Source organism: Anser brachyrhynchus (assembly GCF_964034855.1).
Source record: "Anser brachyrhynchus genome assembly, chromosome: 8".
Taxonomy (NCBI): domain Eukaryota; kingdom Metazoa; phylum Chordata; class Aves; order Anseriformes; family Anatidae; genus Anser; species Anser brachyrhynchus.
The window spans coordinates 28851861-28876819 of record NC_137702.1 but is presented as its reverse complement, the minus strand read 5'-3'; the positions used below and the strand labels follow the sequence as shown (position 1 = coordinate 28876819).

At 35.6% G+C, this 24959-nt stretch overlaps 1 protein-coding gene across 4 annotated transcripts in view; it reads right to left on the bottom strand.

Annotated features, from left to right (window-relative positions):
* Nucleotides 1–24959, bottom strand: part of COL11A1 (collagen type XI alpha 1 chain) — a 139770-nt gene that overhangs the window by 108485 nt on the left and 6326 nt on the right. For 3 of the 4 annotated variants that reach the window (XM_080602393.1, XM_080602390.1, XM_080602391.1), the window contains exons 2-4: nucleotides 14954–15121; nucleotides 12072–12285; nucleotides 9553–9715 (exon numbers count right to left, since the gene is read on the bottom strand). In XM_080602393.1, coding sequence (XP_080458519.1) covers nucleotides 9553–9715; nucleotides 12072–12285; nucleotides 14954–15121 — 545 coding nt within the window. Of the gene's footprint in view, nucleotides 1–9552; nucleotides 9716–12071; nucleotides 12286–14953; nucleotides 15122–20790; nucleotides 20890–24959 lie in introns of those variants that run through there. The other variant, XM_080602392.1, reaches the window with a different exon arrangement.

The window sequence follows — 24959 nt, the reverse complement described above, 5'->3', positions numbered from 1 at the left end:
GAAATACTTAATTTCTTAGCATATTATGGCTATATATTACAAATCTGTCTGCTATAACACTCTCAACTCATTTTATTTTACATACTTATGTGTTTCTCAGATTAATGTCTGTTCCCATGTCAGCGGTGCTGGGCTGTCTCTTCCATTTTTCCTCTGCTCATTAATGCTTCCTTAGTTGGACACCTTCCTACAAGACCTGCTGTACGTACAGAGAAATTTCCCTGTTGATTCTTTATACAAATCCCTCAGGAGTACAACTGAGTGCTTTGAGACGTCCCATTCAGTCAGTCAGTCTAGGCTATGTAATCCCTTTCTCTACCACTGAGTGATTCAAAAGTGCTCTGCCCTTCCTCTTTCACCCAGTCAAATTAAAACTACATGAAGCAGAGGAATAAGTTATAAAGAATTAGCAACCAAAAGACAAAAGAGGTAACTCCTTTTGATCAACCATTACAGAAGGATGTGTGGAGCCCCCATCTGTTGAGCTCAGGTCCTTGGCTTGCTGTATACCCCTGAACATACGCAGCTTTCTAAGTTGCCATACAGACCAGTGTACAGTACACAGTTTGCCAGCTAACGTAAGTAATGCAGAAACTGCTTCTGACACTGATGTCTGTTTAGTACAATATGCTAAGAGAACCCAGTCAGGGGAAGATAGCCAGTATTTTGTTGGAGCTTGCTTTGTGCTGATCTTGAATGCCATGGAATTTTGGCACTGGCTTTTGTTGGATTGTGTGCTTGCAAGAAGCACTCAGCATGCTGTTACCACTTGGCTTAGATGTCCCTAATTGCTTAAAGCTGTTCCTGATCCATTGACTGTACTTCCCAGTCCCGCCTGTCTGCCTGTCATGGGTCCACATAGAGGGAGGCCCTCAGAAGTCTCACACAGTATACATAAAATGCTACTGGCTATTCATGTGTGATAAGTTTACTAAGGAACTGATTGATTTTATCTTTGGCATCTCAAATGCTAATTTTCCTCTTTTTCTTTCAAGGTCTCCTATAAAAGCACTGTTTTTTCAGATGTTTTTGCTTGTTGGTTTTCAATTTTTTCTTTGCTAATTAAATAGCTTTTTTGAGTATTTGTATGTGATGCATTGACAATGCAGATTCACTAGTCAGTGAAGAGCTTTCCTTTCAGATCAAATCAGTCATATCAGCACATGGAGTTCCACATAAATTATTGTGGATTTCACTATTGTGACTTAGTCATCAGGTAGTCACAGGTATTTGTTTGACAAATTTACACTCTTTCTTTTTGAGAATTTTTCACAGAATTACAACGGTCACAAGCACGTTCTTTGATTTTAACCTCTTGAAGTCTTGACTTTGTGAGACTGAAACAGAATTGTAGAAAGTTCTTTGTGAAGAAATTACAAAGACTTAATATGACTATGCTTTAAGACCTGGAGTCATGAATTAGGCACTTAATTATCTACCTGCACAAGTCCCAAGAACTTTAAGTGAAAATATGAATAAATGGAGTCATGGGTTAATAAAAATTTGAATAATTAACCTCTAAATTAACAGTGAGGTACCTAAACATATATCCGTATGGGCATAATGTTACTCTTCTATAAAACTTGGGTGACATAAGGAATTCTCACACAAATTATGAGAGAAAGAGGGAAAACAGATGAGGAAGGAGACAGGAAAATGGAGTAAGATTTACAAATACATTTGAGCATCCTTAAAGCAACTAGCAGTACTCTGAAAAATGTATACAGAAAAAAAAAAAAAAAGAAGCATAAAAGGCAACTGTCTGTATAGATTATTTCCATTTCCTTTCCTTCCCTATGAAATTGTCATGACCACCTTTGTTGGTTTAGCCTGCTCAAGCAATTTCATAAACTTATTCATCAAGGATTCTTCCCAGAAAAGGAAAGCTGAGGTTCTAACAAGACAAATAAGCCTGAAAGCATATATACTAGAAAAAAAAGTTAACCAATTCCAGTGAATTCAGTTGAGTAAATTTTTTCTCTTTAGTAGAAGTTTGATCTATTTTACCATAAAATTAACAGTAAGATGCAAAATAAAGTAATGCAGTAAACAAAGTTTCATAATCCTTCTTATTCTCCACCAAACTTTACCAAATCCAAGCAAAATACACTGAAATAAATAAAGGAAGTTAATTTTCAAAACCAATAAAAGTTACTGATTCCTTTGTGGGGATGTTGTGTAAGCTTAAGATACATAATCTGCACTTACTGTAGGCAATGGGAACAGCTGGACACAAAAGCAGGGAAAGAATTAGAAATATCTGATGTACGAGAAAAAGAGAGGCCAGAGTAGTAAGACACATCTAATCACAACTAATTCAGGATTACAATCTGTTATCTACAAATATGAAAAGATCTACAGATGACATACAGTGCATTTTACAAGTCAACTCTTTGCTGACACTGCTGAGTCAGCCTTCCAGCAGGACTTGATGTCAGTGATAAGTGGGTGACAGTAAAAGGCTGGGATAGAGAACTTCTGGTGAGGTATCAGACAAATACACACAGACGCTTTTTCATGTTACTATTTCTAACAATGTGCATTGTTTAATTTGCCTGGAAAAGTGCTGACAGCCTATTTAGCCCTCAAGAAGAAAAATGTGCTGCCTTACAATAATTTTTATCCTGGATAACAATTAATATAATGTTTTTTAAGCATTGTTTATTGGATATTTAACGTTATTTGCATATTGGAAATAAGAAAGTTGAGATCTAGGTCTCTGCCTAAGTTGCCCACAGGTAAAAGGAAACATTCAGCAATGTGGTTAAGTCTACCTAACATTAAACATACAAGTACCTCTTTTAACTAAAATGGGTCAATTTGGGGATTTAACATTCAGTTTGGATCGTAAATACTTTATTGAAATAGACACAATGTTGGTGTCAAATACAACACAAAACTCAAAAAGTCAACGTGCAATTGAGTAATCTATCCCAATACGGTACAGAAATGGTTAAAATCTACGCATGTTTTAGCTCCTCTATTTTGGGAATGTGCACATAATTAAAACCACAGTCTTTTGAACCAGTCTCAGTCTCATGGTTATATGGAATAAGCTTCCTGAGAATTATAAAATAACGTGCCCATCAGTTACACCTCGTATGCAAACACAATACAGAGAGATTACTTTTGTGGCATTACTCCAAAAGGTACTGCATCGAGTAAGCTGCTCTTTGCAGAGTCCTCCAAGACTGTTAAAAGGATTTAATGAGATCTGAGGAAACATTCACTACTTTAGAGTGTCTTTGTGGCATGCCAAAGCAAATGTGAAGAACAAGACTTCAGAGCATCAAGGGTGGGAGAATATGCTCAAATTTTTTGAATGTATGCCTATTGGAGCACTGGCACATTCACTCAAATTAATTTTTCTACAACAAGGAACAGCTCAGCTAAGAATAAGAAGTATGTGGTTAATTCATCTGTTGAAAATTCCTCTGTGAATGTCAGACATTCCACAGTGACACCACAGAATAAGGTTTCTGTACAGGTATTTCCAGGTTTGGTAGAAAAAACACCCCTCGCTAAGTAGTTAATGCACTGGGTGGGCTATCCACACTGAAAACAGTCTCCTAATATCAAACACTTCAGAACACAAAAAAAGACAAGTCTAATGAAAAATGAAATGGAGACAATTTGCAGGAAAGCACTACACTGCCATGTTCTCTTCTCAATTTTACAGACTAAATTTCTCTTGTAATTATTGCTTTGGTTAGCCTCATGATAGTTATCTCTATATTTGATTCTACCTTTTCAGAACTTTTGTTAGATGCCATAGAAAAATCAGAATAAAGAAAATCTACAATTAGATACGGTGTCTGACTCTCAATGCTGTAAATCATTGAGGGTCTCAGTCATAAGGGATGTTATTATATCATTATAAGCAATAAATGTTAATGGCTCCTTATTATCTTAATTATGACTTAATAAATCTTATCTTTATTGTATGTTTTATTGAAGCATTAAAGAAAATTCTCTTTTCCTCTTAACTATATAATATTACTAATACTTTCTAAATATGATATTAGAGAAATACAACCATAAAGTAGTCCATTTATAGTCTCTTTATCAACTAAAAGTCTCTATCATTGATGAGAACCATCTCTAATATCACCTGCCAGCATTATTAAAAAGGTGAAAGTATGAAGTTTTTACAAGGCTGTAAGGGCAAACAGTAACCTGTAAAGGGGAAACTGTAACCTGTGTATATGTGCCAACTTTCTTTAATTAGTTATGTGACAGTACAACTATAGACTCAAAAGAACAAAAGTCTAGACAGCCTGGATGTTATTACTATAGAACCTAGAAAAACCTGCTGCAGAATTCATTTAATCTTCCTGCAAAGATTTGAGGGATTGAGGAATTCCAGAGGCCCTTACTATAATATTCCATAACCCAGGCCCAATTCACAATATAGCTAGAGAAAGACATTTAGAGCCTGCCAGAATGAAACACTGTAAAAGCAATATATTGTGAATGCAGAATCTTGTACAAGTCAAAGTTTCCACAGAAATCAGTGTCTTCTTGATTCTTTGAAACCTTATGGTTACAGTAGCATATATTGTTTGGTTAAGAAATAGGTTGATATGTTCAATTATAAATTTTAACCTTCAAAACATGGCTGTTCACAGAACAAACTCTACTGAACTCTTGGCTGAGAGATTCTATCTTATTACTGTGCCTGCATATACAGCATATGTACGTAACATACGCATACATACAGAATACGTGACTGTTGCTTAATGCTGTACAGAAATACTCCCTCAACAGAAAAAAGATAAAGTGTGTCTAAAGACCTGAGAAGGACATCCTATTTTCTGGATGAAACACCTGCAAATCTTTTAAATCGTTGCTTATCTTTGAAACCTCATTTACAGCTGTTCTTTAAAACTTAAATGTGTATTGCACACAATATCAAATGAGGTGATAACAAATCCAATCTGTAAAATTTGCTGAAGCTGATGCAACAATCAGCTTTCATGGCTCGAAAATGAACTTGAACTTCCCTGACTCTTCTTTCAGAAGTAAGAAAGGAAAACAGAAAACAAAATTATTTACTTTTTTTCCATCCTGCTTAAGATTGGTAATACTATATTAAAACAAAACAAAAAAAAAAAACAACACCAAATTACCATTCTTTCAGATTAAAAAAATAAAGGAAAACAAATAAGCCAAATAATAAGCTTTTGGAAGAAATGTTGCTTTTTTTTATTAGGTGCTTCTGAAATGAAAACACAGTTTGATTTTTTGTTGTTGTTTGTTTTGTTTTGTTTTGCTTTTGTTTTTATTTTTCTCCTAACACTGAAAGTTGGCCAGTTCTCTCATGTTGATAACTAGAAGGATGCTTCTAAGTATTTTTGCCTGGAAGCTATTGCACTGTTTGTTCCATTTACATTGAATTTTTTTTTCCTTTTTTGCCTAACTGACACTAAACACTTAGTGGGCCAATAGCAATTATTAAAGGTGACACATAACCAAGGAATCACTTCGGCTATGCCTACACGAGGTAGTAGTACAGCTCAACAGGATGGTGTAAGACAGAGGATACTGATAACTCCTCATTCATACCACATGCCTTTGGGGGAGTTTTACTTTTGGCTACCTTCCCCATTCTACTTTAGTTGTGCAGCAGTTTTGGTCAGCTAGTTAAAACTCTACCTGTTCTACTACTGCTGCCATCTACACAGAACATGCACACTGACAAGTGGCCTTTCTGCTCTTTTGCAATGGAGAATTAGCATCCTTAGAGAAGTATGAAGTATGGTTACTCATCCGAATGGACCTACAGGATAAATCATTTTGTTGTCCAAGTATTATCACTACATCTTCAAATGCTCACTCAGGTTATTAAAGGACTCTTATGTTATACATAAGCGTATGATTTTATTTTATTTTTTCATGAGATCAGGTTAATGCCTGGCATTAAAATCTACACTCTTTATTAATAAGGATTACCACAAGGATTTGTTATTGTAAACTGTGTGTGGTTAAAACTTTCATTGGCTTTAAATCAGAGTTACATACATCAGGTTTTGGCTTGTTATTTATAGCATAGTGCCAATACAATCATTGTATCAGTCTGACACCCAGGGAGTTTTTGAAAGAAAGTCTCTCTAGGGAAATATCTGCATAACAACTGTGTTAGTTAGTAACAAAATACCTGGTGTATTGTTCACACCAACAGTGCTAAATGAAGAGTGACAAATCCTTAAAGCTGGCAAGGAATAAAAAGATCCCTGCTTTTTATCAACTATTTAAGCTAAAAACATATTTCAATGGACATAATTCAAAATTATTAAATTATTTTACTGGGTGCCATACACCAACTTTTTTTTTCTTTTGGAGGGGAGATATATTTGTATGCTACAGGTGGGTATTCTCTTCTTTACATGAGGTACTTATGAACCATACTTCCTTGCACTATGCTTTTGAAAACATATGACATTAATTTCAAACTGTGTAAAAGATAGAGGTATACTCTATCAGCCATATAAAAACAAGCATTTATAAATTAGTAACACTGATAGCAGCAGACCCACTTCAGTGAGCAAGTGCTTAGCAGAGTAAGTGAAGGCCTCATAATTTGGCAATTAGTAATAATTCAGTTTCTAGAAAGCATAACTGTTATTTTAAGACATTCACAGTTTACTCTTTGCTTCTCAAGCATTTGTATGCACCTGATGCTAATCCTTGCTTATATCCTGTACCTTGTTTGTAACATCACATTGAATTCCATATTAACTGAGCATGATGAGCACCAGGGCAACTTATAAGTTCCTTATATAAAACATGCAATAACCTCACAAGATTTGGAAAATTCTTAAAAAAAAATTGTTCTTGCTTTTAAAGCTAAAACATAAAGACTTTCTTAGATCACTCTTAACAGATGCCTCTTAGCTTTAGCACCAGTAGGTTAACTTACCAAGGAATATTAAGTTTGTTTCATATACCAAGTTAGAAAACTGGCTAGTCATTTATCAAGCCCTGGTAGGTCATTATTCAGTCCATTTTCCCCTTCCAGTGGTGATCTACCTGATCTCTGGACAGCTGGTATGCTTGGGATATTGAGCAAACATCAATGAATGCGAATACAGCACAACTTAACATAGCACAAATAGAGAAACCACTGTACCCTGACACCAGACATGTGACTTAGTTTTGATACATAAATGTTTGATAAATACAATATGGGTATTATTTTCTGACCTGTAGATTTTAACAAGTTTGGCTTTGAAGATCAGATCCTCAGTCTAACATCTTATATAAGACAGAGAATAAAACCACAGAAGCCAGTGTGACTAAGCTAGGCAGAATAGAAAGAAGTTGTACCCTGTACTGGAGGTTTTTGCTCATGGCATTCTTAACTCTGAGATGACAAAAATGAAAAATGAAATAAACTCATTTCTGGAATTTCCTGTGCATAGGATAAGATGTTGTTCTTTGTTGTTTTCATGTGTTTGTTCAGTGTCTATTGTGGTTTAAAGATACAGCAGGGTTCACAACACAGAACTACCAAGCAGAGCCGTGGAACCACCAGACATCACCCTGGGCTACTGTTGTTATCATGAATGAGACAAATGGAGCATTTAAGACAACTAGGAGACTTGAGCAGGAAACAAAATCCAGGGAAGAGCCCCAAATGTTGGAAACTTTAGCAGCAGTGGCTAAAGGATGGATAAAGTTCTGTTGATGAAACAGGAGTGCTATCTGTGTAGAATAGAAAAAAATGTGATGAGCTCAGAAAGAACTAGGTTGCATTGCAAGAAGTTGGAGGATGCATATAATTAAAACTCTATATGACACAGCAGTTTGTTTAACTTTTGAGGGACATTCCAATTGCGTATTTTCAACATGTACTTTTCTAGGTACATATGTTCACTACTTGAATCTTTATAAATATAGTCATGTTGGCCCTACAGTAAAACAAAAAGCAGAAATCTATCCCAATAGAATTGTAAACTGCTGGTTTAAGAGACTTCAGACTAAATCTTAACCTCCAGTTACGTGAACAACCTAACAAGAACGTAACTGGTTTCTCTGGGTAACAAAGCAGAAAAGGGGCACAATTATGTATGTAAGGAAATCTAATCATTGAAGGAATCTGGAAATCTACAGTGATGCAAATGGTAGAAATGTTGCTGTTCTCAGTGCTGAATGTTGAGATTCAGCCTGTAAACTGGCATTAGACAGCTGCGCTATTTATGTTGTGAGTCCAAAGCCATCTTTCTTCTCAGTGGGTCTCAGATGGAACTGAAGGACTGATTTGTCAAGTCAGCATAGTAGATTACAATTAAAAATTTCACAGTGAATCACTGGCTTCTTTTTTTTAATCCTTGCACCTATTTTGACTTTTTTTTTTTTTTTTTTCCAAATATACATGTTGTGGCACATGGTCTCTGACTCAAGAAAGAAATACAAATGAAAATTTCAAGTAATTATCACAAGTGGAGACCAAAAATGGTTGTTCCACACCAGATCAGGCAGCTGTAGAATTCATATTCAAAGGGAAAATAATGTTCCTATGATGTGCAAACTTTACTGTTGACTCCAGATAAATTAGGCTGTGAATACCAAATGTGTATCATACTGTTTGACCCATTAAGTCATCCCAAAAATTCTCCTACTCAGAAATGTTCATGTTTTGTCACATGCAGGAAAATTCAAGGAAACAATGCCAGTGTTACACTCAAAATTCTTATTTCTCCCTTGATATATATACAGCTTCTCAAGCATATACACTCCTTAAAGCCAGGATTGCATCTGTGTGTTTACAGGACACAGATGTTCTGTATATGAAGTGAACTACTAATCTATTTTCTTATTGTTCAGTTCTAATTTACCCTTGACAGTTTTGACTGTTGCATAATAATATTATAACAGAAACTCAATACTGTAGGTTTAGAGAAGCTTCATTATTAGCCTGCAAAAATAATCATTGACATAAGAATTCTACCTAAAAAGGCCTCATGATTGGCAGTCACATACTTCCTTAGAGGCATTTTACCCTTCCTATATGTACTTCTTGGCCAGTAAACGATGGAAACATATATGTCCCGATTGCCAAAGTATGTTCCAGTTACTGGAAAGATTAATAAGTGGGATAAACAATATAAGAGATTCACATTACACAGAAAGCTTTCCAGGTCCTTCCACCCCTCTCCCAAATGCTGTTAGAATGCACAAATATCTATAACTACTTTTGAGAGAGAACTAAAATAGTATCATCTCATAGTATCATACTACTCAATACTACTCAACTTTGCCAGATTAAGTCTCCTAAATACCTCAGGTATCTCAATACCAGGCAGAAAGACAATAAAATAAACTAATTCCAGATACAACATAATAATCTAAAGAACAGAAAAATGCATCACATTTTCCAACAAGAGAGACACTTCTTTGTTTAATTCTCTTTCATTTCAGCCTATCCTAACAGGATCTAAAAAACAGTTTTTATGTTATCTCAACTTTGCCATTCAAAGTTTATTCTAACCTGCACTAACTAATCTGCAAAACTAAATTACTCAATTCAATTTGTTCCATATTGATTTTTACCTCAAAAACTTCTTCGTCCAGAATCCTGGTTCCAAAGACAGTGATGCCATTGGTGTCCACAATGGTTTTGTCACTTCTTTCCAGGGGTTTTGTAGTTTTTTTGTTACAGTCAATGATCATTGTAACACTTTTCTTCTCCACGCTAATGGCTACTCGATGCCACCTAGTAAAACATAATTCTTCTTTAATTTCTGTTTTTAAGAGTAGGTCAAAATGTTTATTGCAGACTGTGCACCAAACAAAAGTCACAGAAAACATTTTAAATGTCTCAATTTTTTCCTTCATACATGCACAAATGTACAATGTTTTGTCCTTTGTATTAAGGAATCTGATCCAGCACCCATTGTAAGAATCCTATATTAGATGAAATTCATGCTGACATTCTCTGAAGCTTTACCCAGAGAATGTTAGTAAACTCATATTAGAGCTGTGTGCACTGTTTACATTTTATTAGATTGAATGATCTGACAGCAGATTTTAATGAAATTTTGTTTTTCCAAATTACTTAAGAAATTACTCATGCAAATAAATATGTTTCACACATAGCAGATAATTCTTTGCTATTTACATTTTACTATTTGTTCTCAGTGATTGATCACAAAAAAATTATGACATCCTTTTGCCTGTTTGAATGCTTCCCATAGCTATAGAGATTTTTCAAAGATGTTCAACAGTTCCAACATAGATGCATTTTCAGATACAGATACTTGGAAATGCTTGCTGATATTCCTGCAACAATAGTTCCATCTACATAAATACTCACCAAAAAAGTGAATGAAGCATTTCAGAGCACTGCCAAATTTATTGCAATGGCATTTAAGATTTTACTAATTTATTTATTTGTAAACAATTTGCTAAACTGTACTCTGTCCTTTATGGTACTTCATTATAATGAGAGAACATATTAATTAGTGAATCTCTCTGCTATGACGATTTAAATATCTAAGAGTAAAAACGAGACACTTTCTAATCTAACACGAGCAAAAACTGAGAGCATCTTTGATAGTTAGGGCAAAAAGTGTAAAAGTATGCCATAGTGGTGACTGGCAAGGAAAAGGCTAGAATCAAACTATTTTAGCTGGCTTTTGTTGTCACTAAGTTTTGTCTAAATCAGAGAGACAACTTAGACAAAGAGCGGCTGTGTATCAAATGGAACACCTCAAAGCTAATGGAATCTGACTGCTAAAGAGTATCACTGAGCCAAAACTCTAATTCCATGTTTTCTCTGGAACATGGTTAAACATTATCGTTACAAAAGCAAACTGTCCATGCATCCTCAGGCAGATTACACTGTTTACAGTTTTTTAATGTATTTCATTTTGAGATGAAGATTGTTGCCCTAGAATCCTTCATAAAAGAGCCGAATCAGTAGAAAATTGTCAGTCTATCTTTTGAAAGCTTGCAGAGGCTGAGAACATGAAAACGTAGCTCATTCTGTAGATATGATTGACTCCAGTTGATTTAGAAGTTGCATAGTCTCACTGAAGGAAATTGTACCAAAAGAAACTGATCTTGATTTTTTAATTTTATCAGACTCTCAATATTTTGGGTGAAATTATGAGAGCCACATCCAGGTTTCATGGTATAATTCCATCCTGTGGCAACACATGGGCTAGAAGACAATTACTTTTTTTCTTTTTTATCCTTTATTGAGTTATAAATGTATTTAATGTTGCTGAATTTACTTGCCCTCTCTTCTCTACCAATTTGGTTATTAAACTGAAAGCTTTAATAAAATTTCATTCTGTGCATCTCTGAAAACTGTAGCAGCTCTTCTTGGATTGCAGCACAATAAATAAAAAGCCTTTGAAAGGACACATGTCTCTTGAAAAGCAACAATAATGGATGTAAAAAGCACTAGACTGACATTCCCAGAGCACGATTGCTTGTCTACAAAGGCAAGTTAGGGGACAAAAAATTAGCAACTGTATTTAAAATGCAGTATGTGTTGGAGAGTTATTCTCTTTAAGAAGAACGAAGTATGAATCCTTGCAGCACTTCAAATTAATTCTCCATCTTATTCTTCCCCAATATCCTTACATATAGGCATATTGAATGATCTTATTTATCCACTGTTTTGGTTAAGGAAAGGAAAAATAACGTACTGTCTTGTCAATTTATCTTCACTCTGCCTATCACTTTTAAATGGAGAAGACGGTCTTCCAAGTTAGACTATTATTCCAGTCTTTTTGAAAACAGAGTTTCTTTCTATCTTGCACAGGATGAGTCTTCATATATTTAGTTTTGATGGGTTTAACTTCTATGACTATTTCCTCACTCCTGATTTACAGAAATAGCACATAAGAAAGGTGGTTTGACTATATCTGTAGCTCTATACTCCATTTCAAGCTGGAACTGTATTCTGCTGCAAAGATCCCCTGATTTTGTACCACAGCAGTCCAGCTAGCTAGAAATTGTTAATTATTTATTGAATTATTTACAATATCTGTTTGTAAAGACAATAATTATCTATACAGTGGTCTGTGACTTCATTTTACATCTTAAAATTTTACACTTACTTGCCATCAGCAATGTTGACTGTTCTGAAAAGAGGATAGTCTTCTGGGGCAGGTTTTCCATTTTGGTCTTCAAAGAGGAAGACCGGGGATCTACCAACTTCAACACCTACTTGCTGAATTCCTTGTTCATTGTAGACAGACAGAAGGAAGGACTGGATACCCTTTTTAGGTTTTACTGTCATTAATATTGAAAAATCTTCTGGAAAATCTCCACCTGTAAACAAAAAGACACATACAGTTACAAATTCAGAAAAGATGAAACTATCCTATGAAGACTTCGATTTGTCTATAGCTACAGAGGATCCTACATACAAACTGGTTTTTGGTTTTCCTTTATTCGACAAAGTAAACGTACGAAATTACACTAGAAAAAATTTTGCTTTTTTTTTCCCCCCTCTTTCTTGCTTTAATTCCCCAAATACATACCTTAAGGGTTCTTAAAAGCATGATTTGTAAAGCTACTGTGAATTTGTGTAGTAATGATAAAATATATGGAATAACCATGCAAGTTTCAATTTCACTATTTTCTTTCTATTCAACTTTTCAGCAATTCTAATGTAAAAGTATGCACTACAAATTCATTCTACAAAACAAGCATCCATTTTAGTTTACAGCAAATATTTTCCCAGGCACTTCATCTCCCTTGATAGCCACTTGTTTTTGTTTTTTTTTTCCCCTCACAATATATATTTGCATCTTTCTGCAATGATATTGTGCATAACACTGAAAAAAATACATGACCAGTCTTACATACTTACCATTCTTAATTAATAGGAGCTTTAGGCATAAGCAAAGAACATTTCATTTTCATTTATTCCCTGATGCTTGCTCTTTGAAGTAGAGATTATATGTAAATCATTGTTTCAACCTTTATAACTAAAAATAAACAAAATTAGAAGTGGATACAGCTTATTTATAGAGGAAGACCTGAGGTCTGTACTCAGTATCACTCTTGTTGAATCTAGTGGTAAATCTGCATTTCATTTGAAGTGAAAGTTTATTAGGCTTAATAACAACAAATGATGTGTAAGATTGACATTCTAAGTTAGAACATACACTGGATCAGTGTAGCCTCAGCTACAATTTGACTTCCAAGAAATAAAAGGATTAGAATCTAATCATAGTGATGGTAATGAATATAACTGCAACTTTGCGTGCATGAGTGGGTAAAATGTTCTTAAACATTTTAATACAATAATAGAGCAAACTTTAATACAATAACATAAATTACATTGTTGTGATGAATAAAACTATGAAAGACATCATCTTAAAGCTGATTTAGGAATTCCTTCTAATGACGGAAAACATACAAGATTATTTCCAATACAGGTGTTGTGGGAAAAGTCTTTCAAGATTCTGCATTTCTTCCATAAAGACAAGCTCCCAATGGCATTAACTCTTTAGTTACAATATGGGAAAAAAACGCATAAAATATTAATTGCATTTTAAATTACATACTACTCTTCTAAAACTGAAAATCCCTAGTCTTACACTTATTACATTGTCTGCTGCAATGTTATTTTACATACTTTTTATGATCTTTATAACTTTTTTTGTAGAAGGTTGTTGAACACTAGTAACGTAGACCAGTTTAGGGCTTGTTTTGAGATTTTCTTTTGAAAGGATAAGAGCTCAATAAACAGGGAGAATTTCATTGACTCTGATGAGCTTTCAGTCAAGTTTTTTAATGATGATGAAGTGAAACTGCTGGCTTTATAGATTAAACTAAACTGTATGTTATGCCTTTTAATGTCAGAATAAACAGATGACAGCAAAATGAGGAAAAGAAAGAGAAGATAACTGTGAACAAAGGCCAAAAAATTATTTGAAAAGCACTGAATACTTGCCCTGTCTGCACTGTTAATCTGAAAGATCTGTTGAAAGTGCTCACAGTGGGTGACATACATCTACTCTGGGCCTGTGCTCTTTGATCAGATAATATCCTATGAAAAAAAAAAAACTAGGAACTTTCTCAGATAGGTGACTGGCAATGAGTTGTGTACCTTGGTTCAGTAGTGGCTGTTATCACTACAATGGCATAATATTTCCAAATGACTTATCTTACACATACATTATGTGATTATAAGTAAGTTTCCTCCATACACTGTTGATTGAAAAAGTCAAAAAAAAATTAATGACTTTCTAACAGAAATGTGTATAAACGTTTACGTATTGCAACATATATATAGCTCTTGGACACTTCTTTGCTTTTTTAATAGCTCTTGGACACTAATGTTTCAGGATTTTTTTTATACTCTTATAATTATTTTCCTCAACAGTTTGGGTCAAATGACAAGAGTGACAGCAAAATAATGGAATAAATCTTTCTTTAACATCCAGTTAATCTTTTCCAAAATGTGATTATTTAATTTTAGAGAAATTTGAGAGAAGATGGAATCACATTACTTGATATCCTCAACTAGCCTTGTTTAGTCCCCAAATACTAAGAAACTCTCAGGTAATTCTTAACAGATGGTAGTTCTGGGAACAATTTTGCAATGGCCAACCACAACTCATTTCTAGCACTATAGCATTGGTCCAGAAAGTACTACTTTTAAATGGACTACTGAAACTGGAGGAAACATACCAAAGCCACCAAATAAACTTTCTTTCAGATAGAATCATGAAATAACAGGTAATATGACTTACAGACTAGTTCTGGCATTGGTGCAGAATTTGTTGAAGAGCTTTATGATTGAAACCAATAAAAATGGCTTCATCCAGTGGATTAAGAGAACATCCTGTCATTCGTATGCAGGCCCACTTTTAGGGATAACAGAGGTGCTTTGTGGTACTGATGACAGACTACATGCTGTGCTTTAGATACTGTAGCATAGGCCGTAAGATAATTCACCAAAGTAATAGCTTTCTGACAGTCTTACCTGGGTACAGCTGCTTTGTTGGGGCACTGAGCTGTGCAGTTTTTGAAACTCTGTAGGCAACATCTGATCCTTTTGAATCCCTCCTGTTTGTGCAAAATCCTGCTGTTCTTGATACTCCTTCTGGCATATTGTGAAATTCTAATGCTTTCAGTACATCAACTGGTTCAGCTGACAAAGAAAAACAAACGAATTACTCATCTTGCATCTTCTCACATTTCTACAGTATACAGAGTCTAAGAAGAAAACGAATTTCATTGCAAAAGTGTATGTGTAACCATAAGAGTAGTTCCATAGTTGCATCCTGGTTTGATTTATTGCAGGCTACTCCTAAACCAGAATATTGTTTTAACAGGATTATTCACTTTTAAATATGTAAGAGTTCATCTCATCTAATGTAAATGCTATGGTCAGATTTTTGAATGGTTTGGCTCTTTGAAAAATCACAGTTTCCCAAATGGAGGGAAACCTGGTGATTGAATCTTAGAACACATTCTTTTACTGAGTGACTTATAAAAAGTGTAATTGATTTAAAAAGTTAGCACAAAAGTTTCAGAAGCATTCAACTACTAGCAATCTGCTATCAGAAACTACTATTGCTAACATTAGAATATATTCTGATTACATATGACTCCTTACTCAACAGAAAGTGATAAGGAAGAAACTAACCACTTTTCTCTTCCAGTTAGAGAAAGAAAAAGTTACCTTATTTGCCTGCAAGAAGTGAATGGACTGAATCACAGACTGGTCCAGGTTTGGGGAATTACTTCCCTTCCACCTTCAGCAGCACCAGAAAAGGGATGTAGTTAGAAGAATCAGAGTTTATTTGACAAGCAGATATGCAGAGGCAAGATTTTTAATCAGATGTCTAAAGAAAGTACGTTAGTGGGATGGCTGATTTCTTCTAGTATTTGTCTGAATCGAGCCATGCATCAGATCTCTACTTAGGAGTTTAGTAAAAGAAAGACCTGTGCTACCTAGCTAGCCCTTAAAGAGACATGATAGTCTTTGTTTATATTCAAACCTCTGTTTTACTAACACAGTGAAGTAGAGTGTGTTACCCAGAGTCACCTTGCGCTCTGAGCAGCCTTTCATGCCATCCTACAATTCTTTGTGGTGAACAAACCTGATTCAACAAAAGTACAAAATGTAAGTAGTAGTTACTAAACATTCCAACACAAATAAATTGGATAGCCTGTATTATTTTAGCTCATAAAGGTGATTAAACATGGAACTGTGGAAAATTCAAGTTGGAAGGGACCTCATGACATCATGTAGTGCAACTTTCTATTCAAAGCAGGACTAGGACTTTTCTGCAGCTTTCATGTTGGCAAACTCGTAACTACTCTATTTGGAAAGAAAGTCTTACATGACTTTTGCTTTTAAAGCTGAGTAATACATTTCAGAAATCTGACCTTTCTTCATATCTATGAAATGCACTGTTGCATTAACTATAGCTAATTTATTCTCTGCTATTATTAACTTCGTAAGTCAGCAAATATCAACTTAAGGCCCAAAATTTGTTGTGAATTTTCAACTATTTTAATGACTATTTGCAGACAACAAATAAGAATATGAAAACACAGGCAAAGTGATAGTCTGATTACGGATACATCAGTATCTACTTTCTCGACAACTTGTACAGTTCTAGCCAGTATTGATGTGTTGGCCTTTTCCTCACTGTAGCATCTCAGAAATCATTGCACTATATGCTCTATCAATAACAACTGAGAACAAATTTAAGTTTAATTAGCTCATCCTATTCTTCTCCTGGTGTTGCCAAATAGGATGAAGTCCACTTTGTGGTTAAACCTAACTGAATAACACTAAAAGTATATTCTTTAAACACAAAATCTGAGGTTTTATTAATCTGCCTAGAATGACATAACTAGACATAACTTCTTCTGTCTTAAAATATAATCACAAATAATACTTGTGAGCTTTTTTAATTTTTTAAATAATTCAACATCGTTTCCATTTTTCATCAGATCGTGCTATCAAATATAAACCCAAAAGTCAAAGTTTATTACAAGCTAATACATTTTGAAAGACTGATACAGTATACACCTGCATTAACTCAGTTACTTAAAATCCATATATCCTACAAATTCAATATGTTCACACATTCTCAAAAGTAAAGTTTCAGGAGTGTGTAAATTCTGAAGCACTAGCCTTACCTCTCTGTTAAGTACTGTCTGAAAAATTGTAAAGGATATAACGTATTCTCTATAGGTATACCACACAATTCTGAAGTTCCTACCATGCTGAAGAACTTGCCACATGGTTTTCTGGTAACTGTGGCTATTTTTGCAGTATCTATAATAATTTGAACCAGTAAAGTAATGTAGAACCAGTCACTGGAAATATCAGTAAAAATTCCAAGTCGCTGTATAAGTCAACCACTGGTACATTCCTTTTTTCTTTTGCTCTTTCTGTAATTTGTACCAGATTCTTTTTCTTCATTATTTTTTTAGAATAATGGCTGTTCCTTGCCTGGCTGACTGGAAGGGTATTCACCCTTGAACAAGACTATTCATTACTCCACACTAGTTCTGCTGCTAAAAAGTCTTCCAGTCAAGAAACAGAATAATAATAGAAGAGAGCAATCTTCAAACCACAAATTCCAAATAACAAAAATGAACATTTGTTAACAGTCTGTAGGTGACATTTATTTCCACAAACTGCAAGTCAAGAAATATGAAAAGCAAAAGCATGAGTCGGTTCACCATCATTTCTAAATAGAATAGACAAGGCATACGAAGTTAGACCGATTATCTTTTTGGTTTATCTCCAATAATAACCTACACAACAGGATTTCTGAGTTTGTGCTCCTTCCTCCTAAGTGTTTTTGCACCATTCTTGTATGTGCCATTATTTAACCTCAGCTTGAGGCTCATCAGATTAGGGTGCAACCAGCCCCATATTTCAGGTGGGAGGCTGCAGGCCTGGAAGTCTCCTCACAGCTGTCATTGCCACTGGAAGCAGGGTCTCAGTGTCGAAGCCCTCTGCCCCTACTCTCTTCCTGTGCCAAGCTGCCATATATTTGGGCTTCTTCAGACACATCCTCTTTCCTAGGAGAAATTTTGATGGTGAATTTCAGTTTTTTTCTGCATTTTCTGAAACTATGGCAACCTAGCTGGTACAGCCCTGACCAGGCTGGCGTGACATTAGTCTCAAGATTCATGATAAGCCCACTGTGCATGTTCAGATCATCTGCACAGTGCTTCTACAGAAAGCACCAGACACAGCTGCTCTTAATATGCCCCAAAGCTCACACACATATAGGAATCCAGTCAGAAATAAAGAGGTCTTGGAAAACAGCAGAGCTTAGATCCTACCGTTTAGAGGCAACCTGTCTGAAGTATAAAGGAGGATGAGAAACCTTCACACAGCCAGCAACTGGCCTGTTTAGAAGACCAGGGTAGAGAGATAGGAAGACAACTCACACAGTCAGGAAGAACATAGGCTAGAAGCTCTCAAGTGAGACTGGGAGTTCTCTCTGCCAGTTTCTGTAGGTTCTGCAGTGCTCAGCGTCACTGTAACCTGGGAGCTTCAGCTCTTCCTGTGAACCGCCTCTTCTCGAGCATTCTTCTCCCACACAGTTTATTGGAATGGTAAGAAACAGCCAGAAACAGCACCAATACTAAGGCTATGCAATTTGCCTGTTTGCATGATGCACAAATTTGGGTTAGAGTTTGTATTTATAAGGGGCACCATTAATTTAACCTAGATATTGACAGATATAGGGCCTCTCACATGAACTTCCTCATGGTGCACAACACAGCTTGCCTAAATGATTCTACTCCCTAGTCTAATGTCCCTGGATAGTTTTTTCAGAAGAGAAGTAAAGAAAACTGAAAATTAATGATATATGATGTAATACTTTTTCATCCTTCTATTTTGTACTAAGATTTGAGATAGCAAAGAAATAACCCACAGATAAACATTATTTAGAAAGCTCTGTTCACCAGTCTTTGGACTGCAGTTAATTCTCCCTGTGAAACTTAGATATCAGTTTTTTAAAATGGACTCTGCATGCCATGGTAGATTTTCCAAAATACAAAATCCAGACCCTGAAAATCATTCTCTTCATGCAGGTGTTTATGGCCACACTGAACTGACGCCTGAAGCCCGCCTCCTTGAGGCACGCCAACCAACCCCCCAGTATCAGACTGAAATCAAAAAGCGAGCTTCTGCTCTGCTCTGTTTCCACTGATGGAGAACCAACTGCAAGAATTCATTTTTCTCATTAAATATAATAGTACAAATCTCCACAGCTTATGCTTTTGATTCAAAAAACAAAGTTCAAAGAGAGATGTGCAGCTTTCACTGCCGCTAACAGACTATGCAGTAGTAGCCAGAGAAAAAGAGTTTAAAAGTGCCTGAGATTTCTGGAATGACAAAGGAGAATACTTTAAAAAAAAAATCACATTCTTAGAAGGCAGAAGCATGTGAGATAGGATCCTGAGTGTACGAGCATCTTTCAGTATGCCAACTATGCCAAACTGTTAATCAGATAGCTCCAGCGTAAGTTCTTGCTTTTCAAAAAATAAAGGTACAAAAAAAAAAAAAAGTACAAAAGCACAAGAAAAAATGAGTTGTGTAATACCTCAAGACCTGAAATAACTTGCAACTTGCAATATTTGAATTTGTAGAGCCAAATTCTGGTCTCATTACTGTGGTGTGACCTAAGTACTTCTATTCACTCAATGAAGTTTTCATTTATAATGGTATGGATGAGAACCTTTGATCCCACATATTCCATATTAAATATAAAACACTAGCCATATTTAATCATCCTTTGCTCCCCCCCCCATCCCTCACCCACAAGGTTCCTATTTTTACCTCCTATGGAAGAAAAACACAGCAAGACAAAGCTAGATTGACAGAAACATAAGAACTTCTAAGACAATTTAAATGGTACCAAAATATGTGTAAGAGCATTTAAAGTAAGAAGAAGAAAAATCCACCGCTGCCAGCATCTCTCTGCTGGAAATCAAAAGGAAAACAGTAAATAATACCAGGAGCACAGTAATTTTATTCTGATCTGGTTCTGCCAAATGAATAAGGAATATCCAGAAATTAATGAAGGTAAGTAGTTATAAACTAAATCCTAGATCACACTTTTACACTGCAAGGTCAGGACAGATTTTCAAGGTGAATTACATGAGGAAAACCTCATGTGTTTTCCGTGCTTTTGGAGAGGAGGAAAATGCACATAAAACCTCACTCCCAGTTTTGGTTAGCATTTTCAAGCCTAAACTTCCTATACATACAATGACACATTATTTTAAAACCTATGGCAGAGCATTATCTTCAATGCTTTAATAATAAAAATATAGTCATTATAGACTGAAAAGAGTGCTTGTAAAAATCTAGACTACATTTTGATCCTATATTCACAGTTAAAAATATGGTTTTCATTTCTTTCCATTCCACAACCTCTAAATGGAAATAAAATCTACAGTAAGTCATCCCTATTAATCTTAGCTGGTATGTATTAAATAACATGGCTCTCCCTTTCTTTTGGTGGAGACTGCTTGCTGAGGAGGTTCCCGGATAATAACAATACAGATTATGACATTAGGGGAACGAAGGACCGAGAAGCTGTACATCAATGCAGACTGAACTACTTTGGATACACATTCTGTGTTGATTATGTTTATTCAAAATGTCACATCAAGCCTCCTTTTGTAAGGGATGACCTTAGTTTTCAGTATAAATGCTTAGCACGTCCACAGCTCACTATGATAACAATTCTTGTAGGTGACCACATAAGCCTAGGTAAAAGGATACACGTTGCAAAACAGGGACAAGTTGTATCAGTCAAGAGAACTTGCCTTGGCTGGCCAAGTCTGGTTCATAATGCTTGGATTTTTAAACTCAAGGGCAGGTCGTAATGAGTGGTGTTTAATCATATCTTCTTAGTGTATAAAGTATGTATCCACTCTGTAATGAGATCATGGTGATAGGCAATAAAATTTCTTGGGTTTGCTCCAGCAGCCACCATTCAATTCTGCATTATTATAAAACCCATCTGACCCTGCAAAGGCAAACTGTACAGAACACAAAAAAAAAAGATGGATCAAAAGTGCATCCAGCACTTTTGGTAGCAGAAGTGTCTCTGGAATTACACCAGCAGCAGCTACTTTGGATAAAAGGGTAAAATCTATACAATATATTACCTTTCTAGATAATAGGAACAATCATGTTATAGGGTTTATTATTTTAATGACTTTGCAGTTATGAAAGTGTTTTGATTTACAACAGACCTTTTTTTGTTGTTGTTATAATTTTCAGCTACTGACCAACAGCAATAATGATCCAAAACCAAAGAGGTTTTCATATAGGGTTACTCAAATCATATACAATAAATATAATATATAATACAATATATAAATCTATTGAGTGACATTAATGCAAATTCTAGGTATGTAAATGTTAGGTTATTAACACGCACTGCAAATAGAGCTGTATTGGTTCACGTAAGTAAAATGTTCTCTCCCAAATCACTCTAAGCAGCTCACATGTTCATATCAATTTACTCTTTAGCATATGAAACACTTCAGCTCCTGTTTCTTAGCATGCTTACCAGCTTTCACTCACAGCATCTTACTAGTAATTTTAGTCTGTTGCTGTCAACTGATTTGTGACAAATACTGTGTTGGATTAATTTCATTGATAGCAGATGACCTGGACACTCTATTACTAGAATTTATTTACAGAAAAATAAATTCTCAGCATACTTATATAATGCTTCTGCAGAAATTCTTTCTGACCTATATAGGTTAGTTGGTTATCAGAAAGATTTCTAACTTTCTAATGATCCTTTTCCTACAAAGCTCTATTGAGAAGCAGTTTACAGGTCAGTTCCATGAGCCACTCTGGTTTCTCACTTAGTATTTCATGTCTTAGATCTTACGAGATCAAACATTTATAGTGATCCTACCACAGATGCATGCAGTGGTCCTCAGCAGATTTGGAATACGTGTAGATTGAAAAGTTATTATTCATTGAATTAAGAGCTGTTTTTTTGAGTTAATTTAATTATTTCTTCAGAAATAACCAAGAAAGTCAGAATGGACGGCTAACTAACCCTGTAACAAAGTTCCACACCTGGAGTTGTCTTCAATTCTAAACAATTTTCTGGGCTGCAAAACCACTTGGGAGCTTCAGTCAGAACTGAATATAGCCCTGAACCTTTCTAGATAGGCTATACCAAATAAGACATCTGTTCTTTGTCCATGAACTGTACAGCAAGTCATTTTTAGCTGCAGTTAAAGGTGTTGGTGACTCTTAGACTGAACTGTTTGAGTGACTTTTCTTGAAGATATGGTATGCAGAGGAAAACAATCAGCTCAGGCACTTTCAGAAGGAAGGACTTAGCCATGAGGCCTAAAAGAGAAACCCTCCAGGACTGACAGGAAAGCGACTGTTGTGGCAGCCTCTGGCTACACAATTCATTCCCATAAGAAATTTTTCAGGGGATGACTCATTTAGACTAAAAAAATTTCTTTCTGTTTGAGTGCCTAATGAAGCATAGAAGTTGAAATCCTATTATACTTAAATTTTGGTTGGGTAACTCCTGGGTTTAAGACTCTTAATTTTATGAGACCGCCCAGGCATGATGACCCTTCCCTATTTAAAGGCTATGTTCACCTATATTTACAGGATACTCCCAGATGCATGCTGGTGAACATACTTCAAATGGAAATAAAGCAAAACGAAGAGCCAGTAATCTTTACTTTACATAGATATGTCTTAGCAATCTGAGTGTGCAACAGTTTGCTATGCTTTTAATAACTTCAGTAACTGTGGCTTTTCCTTTTTCATATATAATATGCAGTACTGATTTTCCCTCTGAGTTATCATTATTCTTCACCAATGCCCTTCTTCTGATTAATGTGAAAGTGAAAATATATCAGAGATTGTCCCAGAAACAGCCTGTAAGAATTACAATCAGTAACTCATAACAGGTGAGATACAACCCTGGCATAGAAAAGAGCTTAGTTTGCCCCAGTCAAAGAGTTTTATATGATAAATTAGTAAGACTAATGTTTCTAAATTACTATTACTCTACTTCATATTTTTCCATGGAAATACGTTTCATTCTGCCAGCAATCTGTTCCAATGGAACCACTGCAAAACAAAAAGTGTTGAAACATTCATCTTCCATTCTAAATGGAGTGTGTTTTTAAATTTAGTCCAGTTTTATCTTACTATGAGAGAGCATTTAAAGAGTAGCAGCTATTATACCCTGGTAGGCTAACATAGGCATATTTGGTGGCTACTGATGAAGGGACTTCTTGTATTTGTGGGCAAGACTTCCAAAATAGGTTAACTTATGGTTAGATTTCTAGGTGTGTATTTAGGAATTTAAATAGAAGGTACTGGCTGCTCCACAGTGTTTTTGAAACCATGTTGCCGATTAAAGGCATAATAGCCTACAGTTAGTGAGTTTTCTCAAAATTTTGTATCTTCATAATTCTAAGTGCTCCTTCTAAGGACTCTCCATGCGTTATATAGATGGTCAAAATTAAAACTACTATGATGATGGTTTCTAACTGACGCTCATTAGGAGGCTAATAGCTTAATGAATGTAAGAGCTGAAAGTATTTTTATGAACAAGAAAAAAAAATCATATGAAGGGGTGGCCAGTATTCAGTTTCTGCTGCTGACGTCTCAGAACAGAGCTGACAGGCCAGAAAAAGGGAGAAACATTTTTCTTTTAAAAACATTCTTGAATACAGACTGTGTCAAAGTTCTTCTACATAGTAGTTTTTTGTTTGTTTGTTTGAAGCTACCATTTGTCAAGCTGTTTCAGCAGTTATCCTTCCGTGAAACCCGACAACTTCCCCCGTTCACGTTCCTTTTCCCTGATTATTAGGCCAGTTGCTGATTCTGACAACAGCAGCAAGCAGGTTCATTTACCAGATAGACCTAAGTTTACTAGAACATAGGCAGCAAAAACTGTTGCCGTTGTCCCAGAAGGTCAACAAAAAAGTCTTCACTAGCAGTGTTAGAATCTGGATTTGCTGAACTGTTAGACTTTTGACCTTTAGAACACAGTGCAAGACCCGCCTATTACTAGAAATTTGCACTATTTCTAATGCAATAGGAATATTTTCGTTCTTGTTTTTACCATTGCACATTTTAGTTATTGTCATTGTGGGCAGTTGTGGTGGGATAACTTTTAAGAACAGAGATACAGGTAATTATTATCTGTACTTAATTTACTGTGTTCATCATCTGTTACACACTAATACAGGAATAAATGTCAAAAAGCAGGAATTCAAAAGCACATTATGCACAAGATGCTTCAATGAGCTCCCCAGTTCTTAGAAGAAATGGATGCTATTACCTTCTCACCACAGGCTCTAGTCTCTCTATCCCAAGCAATGATCCCCTGCAGTCCTGTCATCCAGGCACCAGAGGAGGATCAGAAACGCTCCAGTCCTTAGCATTTCCTACTGACTAGCTCTGGGCAGATCTGTACTTCTTCAGAGCTTTTAGGATTGGCAGTTTGAGAGCTGCCTATCTCCTTGCTCACTGCTGAGAGCCCAGAACAGAACAGCAGCACAAGACTGCATTCTGGGAACAAGCACCAAAAGCATCAGATCTGCAGTGCCTAGTGTCAATACTTTTCATTGGCATTGACCAAAGGACTTTACAGAACTACATGTTATGTTTTGTGGGCTACAAACATGAGCCACAGAGCATCTTCTAAGTACAAACATGAAGCTGCCTGAAGTAATTACATAGTGCTCCTGAAAATCAAGTTTCCACCCTGTCCGCCCCTTAGATAGCCAAATAAAAATTTGTGAGACTAACTGAATGTATATTGCCCATATATATTCTTCTAGAGCCATATTTTCCAATGAAAGGCTGTTTTACATATTAAAAGCTTTCTTGCATGTTATCTTTAAAATGAATCATTTAATTGGGATCTTAGCTGATGACATTTTTAGAGGAAGGTGCTTTCATACTGAATGCCTACAAGAACTCGAGA